We start from the raw sequence: 21,999 nt of genomic DNA on the forward strand, positions 1-21,999 counted from the left end.
CTGGAGAGGAGTGATTCACAGGAAACGACGAACTCACTTGGTGTCATGGGACATCATGCTTAGGCCCAAATCATATGGAAAATTGGACTCCAAGATATGAAACCGTTTACTTTGTGGGCAAGCCCGGCCTGGCCCGGAAATTTCGGACTGAGTTTGGGTTGGTATGGCCGGGCCAGGTTTCTCATGGCCAAGTCTACCCTTAATAGATTCTTGATAGATGTTGGCAATGCGTCCTCGACATGGCAAACTATTGTATATGGGCTTGAGCTGCTAAAGTAAGATCATTTGAAGGATCGGAAACGGTTCCCAAGTTCGAATATGGCATGATCCTTGGATCCTTCGTGACCACTCATGACGCCGATAACTGCAAAGCGACGGTGCCAACAAGTGGGTCGCTGATGTTCTCAACCCCCGATGGCACGCCCTACTCCAGCTGCACTTTTATCAGCCAGACATCGAGAGTATTCTACAGATTAAGACGTCCAACAAACTTGAAGCGGACTTCCTTGCATGGCATCCCAAGTTCCCGCTAAACGAGTGTGCTTCTCCAACATGGATTTTGTTTACGGGGTGTTTCGTTTCAAGGGACTAGACTTTTTTTTTAGTCCCAGGGACTAAAGAAAAAAGTTCCTTCAGTAAAGTCTTTTTTTAGTTCCTTAAATAAAAGTCCCTCCTGTTTGATTACATAGGAACTAAAAGAAATTTTTTTTATTCTAGTCTCTGTAAACAAACAAGGCCTTAACTGTATCCATGCACAATTCAAATCATGGCCTCCCATCACGCCTGGTTTCAAATTGAGTAGGCCCACCTAGCCATCCAATGTATCCCACAGTCACATGATATTCTCTCGCCCGTATATGAAATCATATTTCAACAGCTGTGGGATCGGGTCTTATAGATTCTTCTTTTACTAGGCCATGTAGTACCATGTGCTTTAGATTCTTGTCACCCGCACTGCAACCCACCATTTGTAAGGTGGCATGAGAAACCGCTATTTTTATGCTATGTTTAACCATGGTGTGGCTGACCCAATATTATCGGAGGCTTTGGCTTGTCAAGAAGCGCTCTCACTTGTCCTTAACTTATCACTTGCAGATATACAGATAGCTTCAGACTGTCAAGGTGTGACCAAAGATATCCATGAAAATACAGGTGGGCTACACTCTAGCATTATTAAGGAGATTAATCTTACGTCTTAGCAGTTCTCTCGCTGTTCCATCATCTTTGAAAGAGGAGAAACTAATCTGGAGTCACATAGCCTTGCTACGCATAGTCTATGCCTTTTTTCAGGACGCCATGTGTGGCTCCTTAATCCTTCAGATCTACATTGTATCCCTATGAACTTTTTTAATCAATAAAATGGAGTGTGTTTAGAATACAAATAAAGTTCTACCTAAAAGGGAGTTAAAATGAGGCACCCTGTATCAGAAACTACCATCTCTAAATTACATAACTAGGTACTTTTTCCTCTCCGCCTCTTGAACTTTCCCGTAGGCAAGTACGAGCTTGTAGTGTGGGCGTGGGCAGGTCGCGAGATACCGATTTGATTATATTCATTCCATATAGCGTTGTGATAACTGAGAACTCCTTATTTTGGTGGGCCATGTGAGTGTCTACACAATGCTTATTTGTATACATATTATTGCACATACAAACTTGTTATAACAATGTTGTATAATGCATGTGTAGGATGGTTTTGGACTGAGGAAGCAATTTTTGGTGCATATTTTAAAGTATGAAGAGAATGAAGCTAAAAACAATATCCCATCCATTGAACGAAGCATCATAGATCGCATCTATAGATGGACCTTCATTGCTTCAAAAGATGGACCTTCAAGACATGCTTATTTCTGATTTTTAAAATATACTTTTGTGACCATTATAATACAATTTGTGTGTGAACATGAATTTTATGCGGAGACATGTTTATGGACCGCGTGTTACACACGTTCTCATTTAGTTGGGAATCACACACGTTTAAATGGCTCGGTGAAAAAACTCATTAAATAAAAATCAGATTCAAAATAGATGTTTTTACTATAGATTATGATACGTGTGTTGGATCCCAAATATGTCACACTTTTAAAAAATATTTTGTAGCCATCTGAATTTTTTGATAAAAATATTTTACTATGATGCCATGCGAACTCATTTTATTTAAGACGTGCGTTGCACGTGCATGATTACTAGTCCTATTAAATGATGAAATATTCTCCATGGTTACGGTGCAATCATAAGCAAGGGACATCCGCTAAGAAACAACCTTATACCCTAAGATCCTACTCTAGGATGTGACCGACTCCACCGTCATAACGTTATAGCTGGAAAGTCTCGTTTCGGACAAATCGGAGGAAATATTTTTAAGAATTAGGGTATACATGTGTTTTGGGTGTTCCTAGGGGTTACCTTCACACAATCAAGCAAAAAGTTTCACTTTGCTGCCCCTTTCTGACGCCAGAATCTTTGTAAGAGCTAGGGCATTTTGTCTTTTGAAACAATTAATTAAAAAGTGCAAAATTAATTATGCAACTTCCTATCAAAATTATACTATATTGTTATGCATTTCGTTTATTTTCCAATTGGTTATTCATTTTACAATGGAGTAATGGCCACTGAGGAGTGGGACAAAGCTGTTCTTGGTTTCAAGGGATGGTAAGGGTGGGGCTTCACCCAGCAATAATTGATCTATGGCCAAGCCAAGTTTACTAGAGATGCAAGGTAACTAGTATGAGCTCTAGTAAAATTTTGATATCAAGGGGAATTGTAAAAGGCATTAAAAGAGGGTTTTTACCAAATCACGAGAAGGTGTTTGATGCTGTTTTGGGAAAGTAAAAGGGTTCTTCTTGTCTTGAGATTTAACAGGATCAAAGGGTAGATGGAAATGAGGTTGATCGCCCATTTTGGGATTATATGATGAAAGTTGCCAATGTAAACTTTCTAAACCCTAGAAATGGGCAGGAATAGATTTTCCTAGATCTGGTTATGCAAATCTATTCCCCTAATGCACCATTTGGTGTGGTGGCATTACTTCAGGAATAGAGTGTGTCCAAAATGTTTGCAACCAATTGAGGAAACTTGACAATGCAAAATTTCTTAATTCTAGCTAGAAATCAACATAAATGGGTTTGGGGGGATTTGGACAAGTGGATCCATTCTCCATGATGCACCACTTGGTGTGGACACATTATTAGGTGATTAGAACATGTCCACAATGTTTGAGAATAATTGGAGAAACTTGGCAATGTAAACTTGTCCAAGTTTCGACCTGGACACAGATGGTTTTGGAGTATGTTTGTGAATCATATTAATTTGGATTGAGACGAAACTTGGCAAGGTCATCATATATATCATGTGTGACTTACTAGAATTTTCTTGGAATTATTTAAGAATATTTCTTATAGAAATATTTTAAATACTTCAAATGAACAGAAATGGTTTTGGAGGGATTTGTACAATATTTTGTAACATACTGATAAAGAACTATTTAAAATATCCTAGAAATTCTCAAATTGAACAAACTAATAGAACACACTAGTATTAAACAATAAGAAAAATAATCATTCAAAAATCTATTTTCAAACTAAAGTTATTCACAAACGAGTGATTCACACAAATTTCAAACAATTCAAATTTAAACTATTCAAATTTGAAAACCAATGGCACTAACAGAAAGTTTATAATTTTTATGACCTAAGGCAAAAAGATTCACTCAAAAACACTAAACATTCTAAATGTTATTCAAAATCTAAAAACAAAAATTGTTATGTTTAAAAAAAGAAGAAAACAAATAAAGAAAGAAATAAAACCAAAGGTCCACCTCCCCACACGGAATTTGGATCGTCGATAAGGAGGACCTTTAGTCCCGAGTGGTGATACCAGCAGGGACTAAAGAGTATTTAGTCCCGGTTGGTATCACCAACTGGGACTAAAGGTCTCCCCCTATATAAGCGCGTGTTCTTGCGGTGCCCGTTACCACCCGGGAGAACATGGCACTTCAACGCCACCAGGCTGCTGAAATCCTCTCCGACGCCGTCGCCGATCCACTCGTAGCCATCGGTGATTGCCGTCTCTCAGCTCCCTGCTTGTTGCTGCACTGTCGCCGCGCCTGCACCACCTCGCCCGCGTCTACCCCCACGCCGCCTCCAGACCCTCCGCTGCCCGATCACCTCCGTCGACCGAGCCTCTTCATCGGTCGCCTCGCCTCCGCCACCCGAGCCTCTTCATCGGCCGCCTCGCCTCCGCCACCCGAGCCCATCCGTCGGCTGCCTCGCCCCACCGCCCAGACTACGCTCCGCCCAGGCCCTGCCGGTGAGAACCCACTGGCCAGCCCCTTCGAGCATTTTTTCTTTTTTCTCGCAATATATGATGATTCAATTTGCAATATGTTTATATGTATGATGAATATATGATGATATGCATGTTCTATGATGTTGTTAAAAGTTGTATGATAATATGTTGTTTATACTAATAATTAATTAATTTGCAATATGTTGTTTATATGTATGATGATAAATTAATTAGCAATATGCATGACCATAAATTAATTTGCAATATGTATGATAAGCATATGTATGATGATAAATAAATTTGCAATATGGTGTCCCCGACGATCGCCGGTGAGGAGTACCCGACGATCGCTGGTGATGAGTCCCCGACGATCGCCGATGAGGATCGAATCCCCGACAATCACCGGTGAGGATCGAGTCTCCGACGATCGTCAGAGGAGTCTCCGACGATCGCCGGTGAGGAGTCCCCGATGATCGCTGGGGAGGAGTCCCCGACAATCGTCGGCAAGGAGTCCCCGATGATCACCGGTGAGGATTCCCCGACAATCGCCGACAAGGAGTCCCGGATGATCACCGGTGAGGACTCCCCGACGATCGCTAGTGAGGAGTCCCAGACAACCACCGCAAAGCGCCATGTCCGGGATGATGCCTGACCTAGGAATTTGTTTTCATAGGAATTTGTTCTCGCATGGGTTATTAAATATGAGTAGCATAATAAAATGAAAATTATCGCATATGAATTTGTTTTCATAGGAATTTGTTCTCGACGACGATGGCCAGCCCGCATCCTCGTCGTGGACTCGGGGTCGTCGACCCGTTTGAGAGGCGCCATGTCCATGACTGGGCTCCGTCGGGCTGGCATTGGGAGGTGCTACCTTTCGGGGCATGCAACTTGGTGAGGAACCGGGGTCTCATCGTTGACCCAGAGCTTCTATGATGGCGGTCGAGTGGGCCACTATCGGTGCAGAGGGAGCCGGTCCCCCGAGGAGCTGGTACGTCGCCGTGTCAGGGAGGAGGACGAGCAGGTCCGTTGCTACATGGTTTTGTTGGACGTCACGTTCTCAAATACCCCGCAGTTTCTTCAGGAATCTCACTCGAGCTATGATCCTGTGATGGTACCTTCTCTTTAGGTGTTCACTGCCGCATAGTACTACAACAACTCTTTGTTTGGTGATCAGTTTGATTGGGCGATATGTACTAGTGATATTATGTGATATTATTGTTGCATTAACTGGATTATTCGAGATATATTAGTGATACTGTATATTGTTGCATTAAATGAATTATTCGAGATGCATAAGTAAATTTTAATCCTCCGCACCATCGTCCCTAGCCTCTCAGAGTGAACCTCGCCTGCGGCAAACTATACTATGATTCAGTTTTTGATTATTTAGTGCATTGTAATTTAAAATGCTAAATCGTTCTATCTTTCTTTTGGATTAGTTAAGCCATGGACGATAGCGGTATATACCATGGAGATGACTTGTTCGACATCATACGCTCCTCCCTATACCAAGAGAATGACGACATGACATCTCAGAACTTCTAAACGAATCCGTTGATGGACTTGAGCAAGAACCAATAGACGTATAAAATGATGGCGAAGAAAATGTTAGATAATTAACAATGTGTGGCAAGGTATATATATATTAAGCCTGGTGATCATTAGTTGTATTAATTGATTTGTGCATATATATCGACAAATCTTTCTTCTTTTAGCCCTCCGAATCGAGCCAATCTTCTAGAAGGATACGAGGCCGGGCCAGAAAGTTGGGCGATGACATAAAGTTAAACATCAATGAAGTCGCCGAAGATGGCGAGCCGATTGATCCTTATGAGAATGCCCGTAAATTTATAAATCAATGCATAGTTATTGTTAGGGACCAAATACCAATTATCATTCGAGAATGGAATCGGCAAAAGGTAGATCGAGGAGTTAGTTACATTGACCAAAGATCGAAAGATTTGCTTTGGGATACCGTCATGTCACATTTCAACCTACCACAGGGTCTCACAGATAGCCAATGGTTGAAAGTCAAGAAATGAGATCTTAAGAAGATGGCCACACAATTTCAGGCATGGAAGAAAAGATTATACAACAACTGCATCAGGGATAAAAAGAAGACTCCACAATTCACTCGAGCACTAGAGAAGATAAAAGATCACTCACACGAGTTTGTGGAGTATAAGGAATCGGATGAAGCTCTGAAAGGTGAAGAAAAAAAAAAGGAAATTGATGAGAAAAAGGAGTATCACCATGTTTTGGGGACAGATGGCTACAAGAGAGCCCTGCCTAAGTGGAAATCACCTGAGGCCAAGATGGTTGCAGAAGGGGTCACTCCAGCTACACAAAAAATTGGCCCGACAGGTCCAAGAATTGGTTTTATGCACATGGGGGAAATTTGGACCCATCAACATGGCATATTATTACAAAGGAAAATCTTAAAACAACCTCAGACACTAATTTAAGCCAGTAAAAGATGCTCGAAATGAGGTGTTCCATCCCGAGAGAAAGAACGATGAGCTTACACGCACCCTGGGGAATCCTGAGCACGGAGGACGAACATGAGGCAAAGGCATTGTTTCGTGGGTTCATGGGGTAACCGGAGTGGAATGACACTTATAGAAACCATCAGAGGAAAAAGAAGCAGGATGCAGACCGTATGCACCAGGTAGAAATAAATAACAAGGAGTTATACCGCATAGTAAGACGGCAGCAGGAGCAACTCGACACAATTAGCCAGCAAAAGGCGGCATGAGCAAGCAGATCCATCATTAGATGTGATATGTCTCCGTCGTATCTATATTTTTTTTATTGTTTTATGCCAATGTTCTACAACTTTCATATACTTTTGGCAACATTTTATATTAATATTGGGACTAACTTACTTATCTAGTGCCTAGTGCGAGTTCCTGTTTGTTGCATGTTTTTGTTTAGCAGAATATCCATATCAAACAATGTCCAAACGCGATAAAAATTTACGGAGAATTATTTTGTAATATATGTGATTTTTGGGAGTTGGAATCAACGTAAACAGAGGACCACAACCTCCACTAGATACCAGGACGCGGCCCATACCCCTGGCGCAGGGTGGTGGTTAGTGGACATCATGTAAGTTGGTTGCAGCTCTACTTACGACACAAGAAAGATAATTTCTAGAAAACATTCCTGTAAAAATTTCAGACCGATCGGAGTTATGGATTTCCAAAAATTTAAGAAACGGTGAAGGGCCAGAAAAGAGAACGCGAAAGAGAAGAGAACAGGAGAGGGAGATTCAATCTCGGAGGGGCTCCTGCCCCTTCGCCGCTATGGAGGCCATGGACCAGAGGGTGAACTCTCCTCCCATCTTGGGGGGGGGGGAGACCAAGGAATAAGAAGGAGGGAGTTCTCTCTCCCTCTCTCCCGGCAGCGCCGGAGTGCCGCCGGGGCAAGGAGCATGACATCGATCTACATCAACAATCTTGCCACCGGCAACACCAACTCTCTCCCCCTCTATGCAGCGGTGTAACACCTCTTTTCCCGCTATAACTCTCTACTTAAACATGGTTCTCAACACTATATACTATTTCCCAATGATATGGCTATTCTATAATGTTTGAGTAGATCCATTTTGTCCTATGGACTAATTGGTAAAATTGCTATGATTGGTTTAATTTGCTTGTGGATATGTTGTTGTTCTTTGGTGCCCATCATATGAGCGTGCGTGTGGATCACATCATGGGGTTAGTTGTATGTTGATAGGACTATGCATTGGAGGGCAAGAGTGACAAAATATTTCTTCCTAACATAGAAATTGATGCATAGATGATTAAAGGGGGACCAATATATATCTTAATGCTATGGTTGGGTTTTGCCTTAATGAACATTAGTAGTTGCGTATGATTGCTAATTGTTCCAATCAAAAGTGCATAGAATTTCATGTAAGGGATGACATGCTAGAAGTGTTCTCTCCTACATTAAAACTTGCTATCGGTCTAGTAATGTAGTCAATTTCCTAGGGACAAATCCTTCTCTCGTGTTACAAAAAGCTTGCTACTACACTACTATATTTATTATCTTGCAATTTATTTCTAGTTTTATTCTCGCAAATTACTTCTAGTTTTATTCTTGTTTTAGGTAAAGCAAATGTTAAGTGTGCGTAGAGTTGTATCGGTGCTCGATAGAACTTGAGGGAATATTTGTTCCACCTTTAGCTCCTCGTTGGTTTTGCCACTCTTATTTATCGAAAAGGGCTACAAACGATCCCCTATACTTGTGAGTTATCTAGATCTTTTTCTGGCGCCGTTGCCGGGAAGCAATAGCGTGGGGTGAATATTTCCGTGTGTGCTTGTTTGCTTTATCACTAAGTAGTTTTTATTTTGTTCGTGTTTTCTTTCTTTAGTTACGGGTAAAAAACACAAAATACCAAAAAAAGTTGTACCTACCGAAACAATGTTTGAAGAACCACCCAAAATCTAACATACTACTGAAGCATTTTTCTTGGATCATCTTCGATCCCTATGTGCTCATGCTGAAACCCCAACTAGTTTAGTTGAGGGCAAGCCATTAGATGAGCATGCTTATTATGTGCGACACCGCTTATCTCAAAAAGGAAAACTTTCATGGCATCATATTAATACTTTGCATTGCTATGCTTGGAATTTATGTGAAATATATGATTTTACTTGTTGTTCTGAAGACCCTAAGAAACACCTTCCCTACTTTTGTGAGTTTACTGATAATGGAATCTTATGTTCTTATGCTAAAGGTGTTTATAGTTATTATGATGTTGAACAAATTAAAGAATTTTTTGCTTTTAAGGGTGCTTGTGGAATTGCTTCTTTGATTGAAAAGTATGATGCTACACTTTACAAATCTGATTTTTTTTCCATACTTAAATATTGCTATGAAAATTATGCTTCTAATGCTTATGTTACACTATATATTGATGAATCCTTTTCTGTCCAAGAAGAGATTAATATTTTGTAGGAGTCCGTCAAAGAAGAAATTTATGAAATGGTGAGCTCATTGGATGAAAAAGATGACGAGGAGAGTGAAGAACAAAAGGAGGAAGAGCGGATTAGCCACCCGTGCCCACCTTCTAATGAGAGTAACTCTTTAAGTCATACATTGTTTAATTTCCCTTCATGCTTACCAAAGGATGAATGCTATGATAACTGCTATGATTCCGTTGATTCTTTTGAAATATCCCTTTTTGATGAAATTGATGCTTGCTATGCTTGTGGCCAAGATGCCAATATGAATTATGATTGTGAAGATGAACTTGCTATAGTTCCTTATGTTAAAAATGATGTTGTTCTATTGTACACACACATGATAGTCCTATTATATTTTTGAATTCTTCCAACAACACTATTTCGGAGAAGTTTGCTCTTATTAAGGATTATATTGACGGGTTGCGTTTTACCATTGCACATGATGATTTTGATGGATATAATATGCATGTGCCTGCTGCTCCTACTTGCAATTATTATGAGAGAGGAACTACATCTCCATCTCTTTATGTTTCCAACACGATAAAATTGCAAGAAACTACTTATGTTATGTATTGGCCTTTACTTGATGTGATAGCCGAACATTTCTTGCTGGAGCCCTCTCCTTTAAAACCACATGACGTCAGCCTCACATTTTCCATGATGCCCTCTCTCTCTTTCACATCATAAACTTCATGGAACATCTAGAAAAATAAAACAACTTGGCATGTTGCCTTGAATTGGTCAATCAAGGCCATGACAAAGAATTACGTTCATTTCAAGTATGTCGAGTAAGAATGTGCTCTCAGACGAAGCCTTCTGGTCTATCCAGCCATCCTCCATTGAACATGGTTTAGCTTTGGACATTCTTGAAAATGACACCAACTTTTTCAAGCAGGTGAAAATGCCCATGGTAGGTACCCATGCCAGGTTTGAATGATTTCCGAAATCATATGAAAAGTGCGACACGCTCGACTATTTATCGATCTTTTTTTTACCGAGAAGATTCCGGAATGCAAAATTTATCGAAAACCAAAACAATTTGGCATGGTGCCTTGAATTGGCCGTACAAAAGCATGTATGAGAAATTGGGGCCATTTTAGGGATGTCAAAAAAAAACGAGCTCCCGGCGGAACCTGCCCGAACACCCTCCGTTTAATATGGTGTTTTTTGGAGATTCATGAAATGATCTCAACTTTTGCTAGCATGGTGGGCATGCCCCTGATCGGCATCCATGCAAAGTTTGAATAAAAAGACTATATAAATCATAATTTAAGCATGTACATAAAACTGTTATTTCATTTTATTTTTGTATTTCTGCACGCGACAATGGACTGGCCAGTCGGGAGGCCTCCCGTGAAAGAAGTATTTAATTCATGAACGTTTGTTTGTTAAATTCATGAACTTTTATTCAAATTATTGAACCTTTTCACTTTTGTGAACATTTTTGTCGAATTCGTGAACTTCTTTTCAAATCGACGAACGTTTTTCAATCACCAGATTTCGCCCCCTCCTTGGAGCGCTAGGGATGGGCAAAAAGAAGGGCGAATCCAAGACTGAAAAAACAATATCAGTTTTCTGTCAGAATAGATTCCGAAAGCAGAACAATATCAGTTGGATTCAAATTCCTGTATGTACTAGCTAGGAGTACTTACTATATATATTGTACTAACGTACGTAGTACGCCTATTTATATACACAAGGGAATATACTAAGAGCACGCGCTTAGGCACGAAAACCATCGAGTCCCGGCCACAGCGACAGACATCGATCGATCGTCGTCGCCAACTCATCATGGGCAGCGAATCGTCGTGGTCGTCGTCTTCTTCTCCTGAGCAGATGATCGACGGGGCAGTCAAGGCTTTCATGTGCCTCCCCGGATGCAGGGATCAGTTCGAAGCCGTGCTGGACGCGTTCCAGGAGGTCGACGGATCTACGGAGAAGCAAGCGGCGTGCTTCGAGGCGGGGGAGGCGCTGCGAAAGTGCATGCTTGCTAGCGCCGCCGCGTACGAGTCCTACATCCGCGACGCCGACAAAAAGACATCGAGCCAAGCATAGCCCCTATATTTACATCTTAATTAGCAGCAAAAGTGATCTACCGAGCCTTCTTAGATTCGACAAAGAAAAGCTCTATTATGCATGTCTTACGTCGATTAATTATTAAGTACTAGTGTGTTTACATTTAGCACGTTTTTTATGTCTTCACTTGGAAGGATATTTGATTCTTTATGAATTTTTGATTTTGCTAACCTCATGTACCATGGGTCAGGTTATTTGTTTCTTTTATGTGTGAGAGAGTTATCTTTTAGTGACCGACTATATGTCAGGCAGGCGTCGATTTTTTCTTTTTTTTACCAGTCACTTTCTTTAGGCACTATCGGATTTTCATCCAACGGCTGTAGACAATGCACTGTTTATCTTCTTCCTCCCTTCCTTCGATGTTCCTCTATGCCTCCACCACTAAAATAGGTAATGTGGCACTGACTTTCTTCTTCTACGGTGATGTTGGAACAAAGGAAGAGGTGACTGATGCCTGAAAAAATTAGGTACCCGATAAATCCCAAAACCGTATTTTTATGTATGCACTTTTCTTGTAAGTTACATACACTTTGTAAACGCTTTTGGCCTGCAATATCTCATGCGGCGCCCCCAGTAAGCAGGTTTTTAGTATGGCGCGCCGGCTAACCACCCTTTTCAAGCAGACCCTTGTCTCGTCTTAACAAGGATAGGAAATCCTCAAAAACGAGACAAAAAATGAAACACAAGGCAAAAACACACACACTATTTAGAGCATCGTCGACCATGACCGATAAGCAGCCAAACTCATGGACGACGACACCAAGAAGATAGCGACGCCATGCATCGCCGTTGTCATGTCACCAACACCCAAATGCATCACCAGCACCTGCGCAGAGACACCTGCAGAAGATCTCCGCCGACCCATGCGGACCCAATGGGTGCAGCCGATCTATCGCTATGCGCTTGTCCGGACGAGAGAAAGGAGCAAGGTTCCCTAGGGAACTGCACTGCCGCTGCCCTCACTCGAGCTCGCCCGGTATTTGACGACTGCGGCGAAACGAGGTGAATGCAATGCTCTATTGTTTTCTTCTTCTCAAGACAGCAGGAAACCTCCTCCACGCCCTGGGCCTTTTAGCACCCAATTGTGGAGATAGAGGGCTGACAGGAGCCAGGCCCCCATGATTTCAAATATGTGCTTGTTTTACGGTATTAATATGTTCCTAAATACTAAAAAATCCAGCTGCACTATTTGACTGAAACGAACGCAACGCAGGAGTGTGCAGCAAGGATTTACTACATGAATGCGATAATGTCATTTCACTTTATTCCGTTTCATTTTTCTTAAAATACTATAACTTTTGAACCGAGCGTCAAAACGGTGATACTTTTCATGGTTGTGTTTCTTACGCCGAGCTCCCTAAAACTAGATCCCATATGTATAGATTTTGATCGGCAACCTTGGATGATATTTGAGGCAACTTTAGTGCTATATGAAAGCAGCTCTCGTGTTGTGGTTGTCCATTAAGGGACATAAGTTACATACAATGTCGAAAACTTTTAATCAAATATCTATCATGATTCCAAATTTTAAAACTATGTGGGGATGGATCGTACGACAACCTTTTTTTCTAGGATAGTTTGCCGCCTATGCTACCGAGCACGCATGTTTTGACTAATCAGGTCACGGGTGTTAACTAGTTACGAAAATAAGGACATATCACAAGATGCATAGGGGTAATGAAAAAATTTATGGGGGGCGGTTCAAATAGTTGCCCACAAGCTTACACAAGTTGTTCAAATTTTACACGATTTGCTCGCAAAAATCATCAAAATCGCTAAATATAATGATGAAAAATACACATGAGTTGCTTTTTAAATGTACTGGAGTTGCACAAAAACGCACTAAAACTTGCTAACTTTTTTTGTGATACTCGAGTGCAGTTATGACAACTATTTACAATTAGCAGGCAACTGAACATCAACCGTAGGCAATTGATCATCAGTTGTAGGCAACTGAGTATCAAAATTCAGCAATTTCACGGTATTTGTAGGCAACTAAGCATCAACCATACACAACTAATCAACATTCATAGGAAACTAGGCATCAATGTTTAGCAATTTCATAGTATTTGTAGGAAATTAAGCATCAACCGCATTCAATTACTTGTACGTCGCACTAAATGCGTCTTATGTTTTGTGTGATTTTCCCATTTTTACAAAAATCAACCAAATAGGTAGTCCAACTAGGCTAAAAAATGAGTTGCTTTTTTATAACACTAAAGTTGCATCAGTATCATCAAAAGTTGCCCAAAAAAGTTTGTCAAAAACTATCCATATGGGATCTATCTTTAAAGAACTCGTCGCAAGAAAGTCAGCCGTGAAAACGGATCTCAATTCCGATTCGAATCAAAAGTTATGACTTTTATTTTTTTTTAAATGCTAATAAATGCACGTGGTTTTTTTGTTGTTGTTCGCAATTGCGTCCGCTACCGCGAGCGGGCGTCGCTGAGCTCGGTAGCCACGTCCTAATATCTTTTGACTTTTAGAGAAAAATGCACATGCTAGTGTAATTTGGCATTTGGCCTTCGTCATTGAAATTTCAAGCTATTTGGCACATCTGAAAATATGGTATTATTTCAGTGACAAAAATGCTGTAAAAATTCCAAAATTCTTTGTAATTTTATAATTTTTTTCAAAATTGAAAACAAAAGTTTAAATTACCAAACATATCTATAAAGAAGTAGAAGCAAAAATCCAGAAAATAAAAATACAGAAAAAGGAAAATTCAAAACGGAACATTCTCAAAATATAGTAAATTTGTTCCCGTCGCAAGCTCCGAGAAAATTGCCGACTTAGACGCTCCCGTATCATATTGCCAAAGTTTGCCTACCACCTAACAGGGCCGCACCACCACCCTGATGGTCTAGCACAACAAAATCATCGTCTATCGTTGTCCCCGAAAACCGGAGACTCTAGGTGACCAAACAAGCCAATAGAAGAGGAGAGAAGCCAAGCCATATAGGAGACGACATTGCCGCCCTGGAATCAACCGGTGGAAGCAGCGCCGGTGGAGGCCCATGTGCACGAGGTCAACCCACCGATGGAAGCAGCGCCGGTGGAGGCCCATGTGCACGAGGTCAACCCACCGATGGAAGCGGCGCCGGTGAAGGCCCATGTGCATGAGGTCAACCCACCGCGCAGCGCGGCCACCCATCGGTTGGTGGCATGCATTGTGCCGAGGTGGCCGCAAGAAGGCACTTGCCAGAGCTCCGCATCCTCGAGGACAGGCCATAGTTTGACATCTTCTACTCTCTATCTTTGAGTTTGAATTTCTGATGTTTAGCTGTTGAGTCAATCGGTGTAAGCGTGTTGCATTGTTGAAGATATAGAAGTTGGTGTTAGAAGGGGTGACGCGAGTGGGTAGTAGTAACTGGAGACATAGTGCTACGATGGGATCAAACACATCAAAAAGAAGCATTACTTGATATCAAAACCCTAGATGGTTGTTGACTTGTCTAGTTTGTAGATGTGACATGTGGGTCTGCTGGCGTTTTTTTTTTTGCCATTATGCTCTATGAGTATGATTTGCTAAAAATCAGAGTGAATGGGTAGGTACAAGCATATATATATATATATATATATATATATATATATATATATATATATATATATATATAAGTATTTTTTAGTCCAGGTTGATGTCTAAAACCGGTACTGAGGACTGACCTTTAGTCCCGGTTCCAGACACGAATCGTCGGACCCTTTAGTCCCGGTTGGTGGATGGAACCCAGACTAAAGGTCCCACACGAACCAGGATTGGTGCCCGCCGAGTCCGGACCGGCGTCCTGGTCGTTCGAAGTCGATCAGGACTGATGCACGCATTAGTCCCGGTTCGTAAGTCGATCAGGACTGTTGCTCTGATCTGACAAAGAACAAATCTATGTTTACTACTAGTGTGTACACATCATCCGCCGTGCCTCTCGTGAAAGCTAACTTATACCTTTCAGGAAAGAAAAAAAATAGAAAACACATTTTTTTTCGTTTCTGAGAAGCATGATCGTGCCTCTCGTACAAACAAATCCACGAAACAAAACCGTACATCTCATAAAAAGGAAGTTTTTTTCTTTTCTGAATGGCAGGCCGAGGCTCTCACAAGAGCAAATCCGCGCCTCTCAGGAAAGCAAAATTACACCTCTTGTAAAAAAAAAAACACGAAAAAAACGTTATTTCCGTTTCAGGGAGTGATCGAGTGATAGTTGGGGGTCTTCCTAACAAACACTGGTCAACTAGTTGCTCCTGCTTGCTCCAGGCTAATGCACAGCCGAGGGACAAGTTATTTTCCTTTGCTTAGTATATGGCGATGGCCCAAATTAACCTGGTTCGTTCGGCTTCCGAGCGACGGACGACTTCAGAACGAAACTGGTGACGGACAAGAATACTAGTTCGAGTCGAACTCATCATCATCTGGATATCAAAGTACGTACGTGCGTTCATCCATCCATAAATACAAGAGAAAGGAGCACACACCTAGCTACGAAAACCATCTGAGTCCACGGTTTTTTCGCCCTAGCTACATCTTCTCGTAGTTAGACCGCCTATCATCGTCACCGTCCTCATGGAGAGCGAATCCCCGTCGTCCTCGTCAGCGGATCCTCACCCGTCGGCGCAACCCTATGCCGTCGTCGACATGGCTATCAAGTGTTTGAACCAAGGCGCATGCCGAGACAAGATCGAGGCGTTGGCTGCCGCGTGCGTGGGGCAAGAACCACCACCGGACGCCGACGCCGACGAGGCCCGCGCCAGCGCGCGGGAGGCGCTGGTGAAGTGCATAATGGACGTCGTGGCAGCCGCTGCCCGTGAAACGGCGGAGCAGGAGGGAAAGTCGAGCTGATTGTGATCGACGCCGGTTCTCTCATTACTCATTAGCTAATTGGCGCTATATACAACCTAGTTTCTTCATGGATGTTTTGGATAGCTTAATGATGTGGAGTTTTTATGATGTAGAGTCGTAACTTATTTTAGATCCGTGCTATTTGGTTTTGAGAGGGTTGTCTTGTGTACGCACATCATGTGCGCAGCTTTGTAATGCTTTCATCATTAGTTAATTCAGCCCTATATATACAATAATGCTACACCCACGTAGAGCTACGTGAGTTTATGTGCTGATTAGGATCGACGCTGACCTGGCCGCGCATACCGTCTGGAGCGAGAAACAGAAATAATTGCGGGCATAAAAATTATTTGTGGTGAAAAAACAAACGCGACCCCCAGGCGATAGATGTCAAGCACAGATCGGCCCGACGGCCGCGCGACGCGGCGAGTAACCTGCCGCTAATTACGCAAGGGGAAAACAGAAAGGCACAGACAGATCCGTTTTTCCAGATTTTAAGATCGCCGCCTTCAACTTTTGATCATCGGTACTGCTAAACGAAATTTCCACGCGTTGCCGATCACAGTGCTTGCATCGTTGGTGGCCTGCGTGGTGTGCCTGGCCTAGCTGACGACGGGGAGGATACAAGGTTCAGTCTGCTGCTACTGCTGTTGTTCGCTGTATTCTGTATTCTGCGTTTAAGTCAGGAGTATTGTTCATGGTTAAATATATGTGTTGTTATTGTTTGACCATTGGTGTTAGATAGACACTACTAGTAATGCTAAGGTCGTGGTGGTAATCTAGTACCCTTGCTGATTTTCATAGCTGCTCATGTGTACGTATCCTGAATTCCTGATGCTTGTTGAGCTGGTGATGGGTGCTTCTACTTCTCGAATCCAATCTTTAATGGAGATTCCTCCCAGGATTGATGACGAGATCTGCTAATTTTGTGATTAGTTTGACCATTCGTGTATGCAGATGCTGGTAATGCTACGGTCGTGGTGGTAATCTAGTATTCCGGTTGCACGCTGGTGGGCAGTTCGTGCAGGAGTTAAAAATCCCTGCGAGGTCGCTTGATCCGAATACGATACACTGCTTTCGTCAAATATGTGTACTGTTATCGATTTAATCGTCTTGTTATGTTCAGCATGAAGGTCACAAGTTCATGGTTAACATGCCAACATTTAGGTCACTCTGTTACAAATTTAGTTTTGATTTCGTAGAAGAGTGACTTTTTTTCATGATCATAGCAATGGATGATGGAATAGTTGGTGTTCAAGAATCAAGTGACATGTATATTTCAAGTGATGACGACGGCATTAAGCAACAAAATCAAAGCAACATGGAAATTGAACATGACCATATTGAAGATCAACCAGATTCGTTACTTGGAGACCCTGAATTGGGGATGACCTTCGATACTGAGAATGAGGTGCGAGAGTACTATATCAAATATGCTAAAGCAAAAGGCTTTGGTGTGACGAGAAGAATCTCACATAGTGATGATAATGGACAAGTAAAGTACCTTACACTTTGTTGCTCTCGGTATGGTAAGACTCAATCGAACTCAAGAAATATGTTGAAGCCAAACCCAACAGCCGGGATAGGATGTGAAGCTAAAATTTATGTTACACGTGGTCCTGATGGGAAGCTTCATCTTTCAAAGGCGATTTTGGATCACAATCATGCATTGAGTCCACATAAATCTCGGTTATTTAGATGCAATAAGAAGTTAAATTTCCATGTCAAGCGCAGGCTTGAGCTGAATGACCGCGCCGGAATAAGAGTAAACAAGAATTTCAATTCTTTTGTTGTGGCAGCAGATGGTCATGAGAACCTAACTTTTGATGAGAAAACTTGTCGCAATTTTCTAGAGATAACAAGAAGGTTAAAACTTGGTAGTGGTGATGCTGAAGCGGTTCGTGACTATTTTATCAAAATGCAATCCGACAATCCAAACTTTTTTAGTGTCATGGATGTTGATGATGAATCCCGACTTCGGAATGCTTTTTGGGCTGATGCAAGAAGCAGAGCAGTGTATGAATCTTTTCATGATGTCATTACTTTTGACACAACATACTTGGTGAACAAATATGATATGCCTTTTGCTTGTTTTGTCGGAGTGAATCATCATGGCCAATCAGTGTTGCTAGGGTGTGCTTTATTATCAAATGAAGATACTCCAACATTTGTCTGGTTATTTGAAGCATGGCTTACTTGTATGTCAAATCGCCATCCAAAAGCTATTATAACTGATCAAGCAAAAGCAATTCAGAATGGTGTGGAAGAAGTTTTCCCTGAATCTCAATATAGATGGTGCTTGTGGCACATAATGAAAAAGATACCCGAGAAGTTAGGTGGATATGATGAATATGATCACATCAAGGTTGTTGTTGGCAGGGCGGTTTACAATTCATTAACAATTACAGAGTTTGAAGTTGCTTGGATGCATATGGTTGAGAAGTATAGTCTTGATGATAATGAATGGCTTAAAGGGCTTTATGAGCATCGGAACCGTTGGGTTCCAGCTTTTGTGAAAGATGCCTTCTGGGCAGGTATGTCTACTACACAACGTAGTGAGAGTATGAATGCCTTCTTTGATGGATATGTTAACGCAAAAACTACATTGAAGCATTTTGTTAGCCAATATGAGAATGGTCTCCGTGATAAAGTTGAGAAGGAGAATATTGCTGATTTTAATTCCATCAATTCAACCATACCTTGCATCACACGCTTTGCCATCGAGAAGCAATTTCAATCAGCCTATACAAATGCAAAGTTCAAAGAATTTCAAGAAGAGCTAACAGACATTATGTATTGTGATCGGAAGTTCATAGAAAAGGAAGGGGCAATAGAAACATATGAAATAACTGAGGATGTGTTAATTGATGAGGAAAAAGGATGGAGAAAAGATATTGTGTACCATGTTTATTTCAACGAGGAAGAGTTCGAAGTTAAGTGTTCATGTCGTCGCTTCGAGTTCAGGGGTATACTCTGTAGGCATGTATTATGTGTGCTCACTCACATGAAAATCAAGGAGGTTCCTCCACAATACATTGTTGATCGGTGGAAAAAGAATGTGAAAAGAAAGCATAATTTTATCAGATGCACATATGGTGGCATGGAAGACACGCCTGTTGCAAAACGTTTTGATAGATTGTGCAATTCTTTCTACCCAGTTGCTGAGCTAGGCAGCATGTCAGATAATTCATGCAATTCTTTGATTGAAAAACTTCACACCCTCAAAGTTGAGTACTCTAGCAGCTCAAATTCTGAAAATGATAAGGAACAGGTTGGTACACAGGAAGATGCACCTTCTAGTGCGAAGGCAACAAGTAAAACTATACTAAGTCCAATAGCTGTTAGATGTGCTGGACGTCCTCCTTCATTGAGGAAAGAATCAAAGGTTGATAAGCTTATTCGTCAAGCAAACGAAAAGAAGAAGAAAGCTGAACAAAGAGACAAGAAAAAAGCTGAACAAGAGAAGAAGAAAGCTGAACAAAAGAAAATGAAAAAAGAAGAACAGGAGAAGAAGAAAGCTGAACAAAAGGTATTGTAGCCTATATTACGTGTGATCACAAACTACTTTTTTCTTCTTGTAAAAACTCACTAATGTTGCACTTATTTCAGGCTCACTCCATGAATTTAAACAAGAAAAGGTCCAATAATAAAAGGAAACAATCAGACGCTAATATTCTAGAACAAGATCTTATGGAACATGCGGTATTTGATTCTTGTTCTCCGTTCTACAATAATACTATTTTTTATAGCTAATAGATCTGCAATCTGAAACAGAGTCAGGAAGCAATTTATTTGGATGACATAGCTTGTAGTAGCACAGTTCAGGTATTTTATTTTGTCAAATTTTGATTTGCAGTAAAAACTTGGTAATCCATTAATATAATGACTTTATTTGGCACAGGGATCATTTGACTTTGGCATAGCGACTGGCAACATAAATCCAACCCCAGCAGCTGCAATACCATATGAAGGTTCATCATCAATGGTTATGCCTCCAATTCTAGGAGAATATACAAGTATGATGTTTCAGGTTCAGCAAGCATCGACTGTACTGTCCAGTCCTGCAGAATTACGCTTCAATGGAATTGGAGGGCTCAACAATACGACGGATCAGATTTAGACATGATTTATGTAATTTGAAGATGTTTGATGCAGTATTTTTCTATGCACTTGGCAACTTTAATGTAATATTTGATGGAGTATATGTTTTGTCATCTTGTTTTCCCTAATGTACTACAAAATTATTTATAGGATTGTAAATTTTCATGGATATTTGTGTGCGCACATTGCTGGTAGTTTATCAAGTATAAGCACACTGGAGATTCACGTCAGCCCTTCTTTTCATATCTCTGAATATTTTGATCTCTGAAACTGCACTTTGTGTCTCTAATCATCTCTGTGTAAAGCTGAACAAAGTCCAGAGCTTTGATGTGGCCCAGCCAAGCTACCAACAGGATGCAAAGCAGAACAAAATTCAGACCAAAGCAGCACGGTACAATTTCTAAGCAACAAACTTATGTAGCTCGTCGATCTGGCCCAGCCATGGCCTGAGACCGAAGAGGTTGACCGACTGGACGCTCGACAGCAAGTTGACCAGCGTCGTCGGCCACCACACGACGAGTCAGTACATCGAATTTGGCTACATGGGACTTCACCAAGGCGCCGCCAGCGTCCATACGAGGAGGCCGCCTCGTCGCCAAGAGCCGGCCGTGACGCTGTCAACGATTAGGAGATCACCTCCCCACATCGGAGGAGCCATGCATGGCGCATCCAACTAGTACGAGACTGCCTCTCCGCCTCAGAGTAGCCCGTTGTCGCGCCGCGGAAGATATCTTCGCGTCCGGCAGTAACAGAGGAACTCGCCGCGTTGCGCTGCCGATCGATGGGAAACTCGCCGCGTCGCGCGGCCGTCGGGCCGATCTATGCCTGGCATCTATCGTCTGGGGGTTGCGTTTGTTTTTTCACAGCAAGTAATTTTTATGCCCGCAATTATTTCTGTTTCTCGCTCCAAACGCAATAATGCTACACTCACGTAGAGCTACGTGAGTTTACGTGCTGATTAGGATCGACGCTGACCTGGCCGCGCATACCGTCTGGAGCGAGAAACAGAAATAATTGCGGGCATAAAAATTATTTGTGGTGAAAAAACAAACGCAACCCCCAGGCGATAGATGTCACGCACAGATCGGTCCGACGGTCGCGCGACGCGGCGAGTAACCTGCCGCTAATTACGCAAGGGGAAAACAGAAAGGCACAGACAGATCCGTGTTTCCACATTTTAAGATCGCCGCCTTCAACTTTTGATCATCTGTACTGTTGAACGAAATTTCCACGCGTTGCCGATCACAGTGCTTGCATCGTTGGTGGCCTGCGTGGTGTGCCTGGCCTAGCTGACGACGGGGAGGATACAAGGTTCAGTCTGCTGCTACTGCTGTTGTTCGCTATATTCTGTATTCTGCGTTTAAGTCAGGAGTATTGTTCATGGTTAAATATATGTGTTGTTATTGTTTGACCATTGGTGTTAGATAGACACTACTAGTAATGCTAAGGTCGTGATGGTAATCTAGTACCCTTGCTGATTTTCATAGCTGCTCATGTGTACGTATCCTGAATTCCTGATGCTTGCTGAGCTGGTGATGGGTGGTTCTGCTTCTCGAATCCAATCTTTAATGGAGATTCCTCCCAGGATTGATGAGGAGATCTGCTAATTTTGTGATTAGTTTGACCATTCGTGTATGCAGATGCTGGTAATGCTACGGTCGTGGTGGTAATCTAGTACTCCGGTTGCACGTCGGTGGGCAGTTCGTGCAGGAGTTAAAAATCCCTGCG

The 21,999-nt window shown here is 41.9% G+C and overlaps 1 protein-coding gene across 1 annotated transcript; it reads left to right on the forward strand.

Annotated features, from left to right (window-relative positions):
* Window positions 1-17,557: 17,557 nt before the first annotated feature.
* LOC123395376 (protein FAR1-RELATED SEQUENCE 4-like) lies at window positions 17,558-20,290 on the forward strand. The gene is made up of 4 exons (XM_045090371.1): window positions 17,558-18,349; window positions 19,082-19,441; window positions 19,780-19,872; window positions 20,072-20,290. The coding sequence occupies exons 1-4, from the start codon at window positions 17,558-17,560 to the stop codon at window positions 20,288-20,290; spliced, it is 1,464 nt and encodes a 487-aa protein (XP_044946306.1).
* The last annotated feature ends 1,709 nt before the right edge of the window (window positions 20,291-21,999 follow it).

Source organism: Hordeum vulgare, chromosome 1H (assembly GCF_904849725.1).
Source record: "Hordeum vulgare subsp. vulgare chromosome 1H, MorexV3_pseudomolecules_assembly, whole genome shotgun sequence".
Taxonomy (NCBI): domain Eukaryota; kingdom Viridiplantae; phylum Streptophyta; class Magnoliopsida; order Poales; family Poaceae; genus Hordeum; species Hordeum vulgare.